At 45.1% G+C, this 4494-nt stretch overlaps 1 protein-coding gene across 1 annotated transcript in view; it reads right to left on the bottom strand.

Annotated features, from left to right (window-relative positions):
* Window positions 1-4494, bottom strand: part of Luc7l (LUC7-like) — a 20317-nt gene that overhangs the window by 15332 nt on the left and 491 nt on the right. Inside the window, exon 2 of the mRNA XM_013011631.1 lies at window positions 2895-2989. Coding sequence (XP_012867085.1) covers window positions 2895-2989 — 95 coding nt within the window. The remainder of the gene's footprint in view (window positions 1-2894; window positions 2990-4494) is intronic.

The following is a 4494-nucleotide window of genomic DNA, read 5'->3' as shown; positions in this document are numbered from 1 at the left end:
GGGCTGGGAAGGTGGCTCAGTGGTAGAGTGCTTGCCTCGCATTCATGAGGCCCTGGGTTCGATTCCTCAGCACCACATAAGGAGAAATAGCAGAAGTGGCGCTGTGGCTCAAGTGGTAGAGCGCTAGCCTTGAGCTGAAGGACCGTGCTCAGGCCCAGAGTTCAGGCCCCACAACGCCCCCCCCTCCAAAAAAAGGTGCATGTTAAGTCACACACAGCTGTAATCTTAGCTACTCAGTAGTAGGCTGAGACCTGGAGGATCAAGGTTTGAATCTACCTGGGGCAGAAAAATCCACCAGTTTCCTCTAATTGACCAGCTTTTTAGCTGGCTGGAGGTATGGAGGTAGAGCACCAGCCATGAGCAAACAAGCCAAAGGGGTACAAAGGCTGAGTTCAAGCCCAAAACTATCCTCCTGCCCCCCGCCCAACAAAGGTAGGAGCCTGACCTGTATTCCTACCTACTCAGGAGGCTGAGATTTGAGGATCATGGCTCAAAAGCCAGTCCAGGCAGAAAAGTGTGTGAAACTCTTATCTCCAATAAACTACCAAAAAAGGCAGAAACATAAGTGTGGTCCAAGAGGTAGAACACTAGCTTTGAGCCAAGAAAAAAAGCTCAAGGACAGGCCCTCAGTTCCAACCCCAGAACTGTCAGGCATGCGCACATGCGCGCGCACGCACGCACGCACGCACGCACGCAGAGAGACACACAAAAGCAGGAATTCTAATAACTTTAAGCTTAAACTACTACTGTGCTCAAAAAACTTCTGCATTATGATAAACATCATTAACATTAGAGGCAAATTAGAGAAGCTTCAGAAGTGCTTGTTCAACAGTCTATTATCTCTGTCTGAATTCCCAATCCTCATCCTAAAACCATTAGCAACCCCAAAACTTGTTTATTTCCCACATTTACCAAGTATTTTCTTCATATGCAAACAGATCTCCTGGTTTCCTCCTCCCTTCTAGCCTTTTCTCTTCCTCTTCCCTGAAAACCACTTGCCTACATACACAAGGAACTGAGTTCACTCTAGCATTTCCACAATAGAAAACAACAAAAAACCAATACAAAAAAATCCCCAAGGGGCTGGGAAGGTGGCTCAGTGGTACAGCGCTTGATTGCATGCCTGAGGCCCTGGGTTCGATTCCTCAGCACCACATAAGCAAAATGAAAAATGCCGGAAGTGGCACTGTGGCTCAAGTGGTAGAGCGCTAGCCTTGAGCTGAAGAGCTGAGGGATAGCGCCCAGGCCCAGAGATCAGGCCCCACAACCGGCCCCCCCCCCCCCGCAAAAAAAATCCCCAAGCCTATGCTGAGTTGAGTATTTACCCAATTACAAAGACTGGAGTGATATTATCCAGTCCATGGCTCCTCACTTACTTGCTCCCATAGCTTTACTCATACCAATCCAGATACAGTAATAGCAATCCTTCTGCTCCTCTGATCTCTTTCTACCCGATAGCACACTACATCTCTGAACTTAACAGTTGTTTATTTTTTCATTATTCAGAGATCTTATCAAAGGTCCCAGAGACACCTTTTCTCACCAGTCTACCTAAAACAGTTCACTGGTCTGACGTGGCAGACCAGTCTGAAATCCCAGCTACTTGGGAAGGCAGAGGTTGAGAAATTAATGGTTCCAAGCCAGCCCTGACAAAAGGTTAGCTAGACTTTATCTCAACAAACAAGCTGGCTGGGCTGGGAAGGTGGCTCAGTGGTAGAGTGCTTGCCTTGCACGCATGAGGCCCTGGGTTCGATTCCTCAGCACCACATAAGCAGAAAAAGCCGGAAGTGGCACTGTAGCTCAAGTGGTAGAGCGCTAGCCTTGAGCTGAAGAGCTGAGGGACAGCGCCCAGGCCCAGAGTTCAGGCCCCACAACTGACAAAAAAAAAAAGCTGGGAATAGTAGTTCACACCTGTAATCACGGTTCTTTGGGAGGTATAGACAGGGGGATTAAAGTCCTCTATGCTAGCACACACAAAAAATGAGACCCTACCTGAAAAAAAAACAACTAAGGGCCAGGTACCCATCTACTCAGGTGGCTGAGGCAAAAAACAGTAATTTGAGGTTAACTCAATGAAGTCTGTAAAACTATCTCCAAACACCCAACAAAGCTGGGCAATGGTAGCTCAAGCTGGCTAAGATTCTGAGGCCTATGGTTTGAAGGCAACCAGGGCAGGAAAATTCATGAGAGGCTTATCTTCAATTCCTCAACAAGGAGGCAGAAGTGGAGCTGTGGTTCACTGGCATAGCACTAACCTTGAGCAAAAACTAAGAGCCAGTAATCAGGTCCTTAGTTTAAGCCTGAGTTCCAGCATTAAAAAAAGGTATTAGGAGCTGGAATGTGGCTTAGTGGTAGAGTGCTTGCTTGCCTAGCATGCATGAAGCCCTAGGCTTAAATCCTCAGTATCACATGAGCAGACAAAGCCCGCAGTGGCAATGTGGCTCAAGTGGTAGAGTGCTAGCCTTGAGCAAATGAAGCTCAGGGACAATGCCCAGACTCTGGAGTTCAAGGACCAGGACTAGCCTGGAGGGGGGTGGTGGTGAGGGGAGGAGGAATAGAGCTCCTTGTTGGGGAAGGGAGAGAAGGGGAAAAAAAAAAAAAAAGAGGCCCAGTGCTTGGCTAGATGAAAAATCTAGCATACAATCACCTGAAATTAAACAAACCACCCAAATCTACAAAGGCTGAGGTAAAGTACACTTTTCACTACATCAGGAGACCTGTACTACTTCATTGGAACAATCTCACTATAAATTACTACCAACCAGATACCTTTACAGAGCTTTATGAGTGAAAAAAAATGTTCTGTAAAATAAAATTATATCAAACGAACTCAATCTTTAGAAATGTACTATTTTATACACCGAGTATCCCAAGAGATCCCCAAACATCCTTACCGTCCCAGCCAGGATGTCATGGGGGCAGCAGTCCAGAAGGTGACTCTTGCAGACTCGGTCATCTGTAAACTTGACCCTCTGTCTGGTTTCGTCTCCTGAAATTCATTTATGGTTTTAAATAAGACAGTATTATAATGCTAACCAAATTAGAGTGTCTGGCACAAAAATTCACCTGGATGATTTGTTGACTATCACTTCTTCTCCCCATCATATACTGAAAAGCTGATCTAAAGATAATTTACAACTGCAGTAGAACAAAGACTTTTTTCAAAATATAAGTTTATCAAGAAGAATCACACTTAATGAGATCTGACTCCATCACTGTGCCAAACAAGTCGAGTCAGAAGTAAAAGGCTGAGCACCAAAAGGCCATTAGTCAAAATGCACATGTAGGGATTGATATACTAAAACCCATGTAATAACAGTGCTATGAATCACCACTGATGACCTATAGCTGGCAATTTCCACCAACAAATGCTATTTTCTGTTAAGGACAAATGCACGGGCAATATCTTGCTCAAAATTACACAATGAAAAAAGCCTTAAAATTCTATCACTGACTGTTAATTCATTTTTCCTACTGTCCTTTCATCCCCGCCCTTAAAAAAGTTGGCACCTGGGAGTCACTTTTTACAAGACAATACCAAAAAAAAAAAGGCAAAAAAAGAACTAGGTTAGTCAATACACACTGTGAGCTCCAACACATACTGTACCCATCTGCATTCTTCAAGAACTCAGCTGCAGAATTTTATGCCCGCTGTTGAAAAGTTTTAAAGGAAAAGTTTTCTTGCCCACACCTGCAGTAAGGAAGTCAGGGGGAATGATACATAAAAGTAAAGGCAAAGTGGTATGTGACAAATTTTAAAGCTAATCTGTGTATAGGACACAGAGCTGTGTAATAGTCAAGGAGGGATATATTTCAGGACTCGCAAGCATCCAGGATTAATGTAGTGTCTTTTTATTGAAAATGTTTTTTTTTTCTTTCTAAACTACACTTTTAAAGTTACTTGTGAAAAAAGCAAACACTTTTTTGTTATAACAGCTTAGAAATTGGTTGTGACTCACGGCTCGATGAACATGAGGCTTTTCTGCAACTCCCTTGCAGATTGATGTAGGCAGGCAAAGATACACTGAACCTTTATAAATAAAATAGAGGGGCCACAATTGTTCAGTTTGTATGAAATAAAAATATGGGAAGCAATTCAAAAGCAACTCATATACAAAGAAAGCTAAAAGCACTTATTCACCTATGAAATAAAGTGCAAAGAATCTGCACAGCCCTGCGAATGTGCCAGTGTGAAATTACAACTCCATTACTTAGGTAGGAAAGAAAACACAAACCACGGCAGGTATAAGGTTTTCCAAGGGTGCAATGGCTTTCTCCTGAGAGGCCATCGCGATCTTGCGTTCCTCCCTACGGTAACCTACCTAACCGCTGCTGTGTGGCTGGGGGCCGGGGCGGGGGCTGCAAGAGTGAACACTCGCGGGAGCCCTCGCGAGAGCAGGTCAGCGCGCGGCTCCCCAGCAGGGGAACGCGCGCGCCCGGACGTCGAGGCGCTCGGCCCCCTCGGGCGGGGCTTCTTCCCCGAGGGCGCCGGGG

The sequence above is a fragment of the Dipodomys ordii genome, unplaced genomic scaffold, assembly GCF_000151885.1.
Source record: "Dipodomys ordii isolate 6190 unplaced genomic scaffold, Dord_2.0 Scaffold14, whole genome shotgun sequence".
Lineage (NCBI taxonomy): Eukaryota > Metazoa > Chordata > Mammalia > Rodentia > Heteromyidae > Dipodomys > Dipodomys ordii.
The sequence above is the reverse complement of the archived record's forward strand: the minus strand, read 5'-3'. Positions and strand labels throughout refer to the sequence as shown.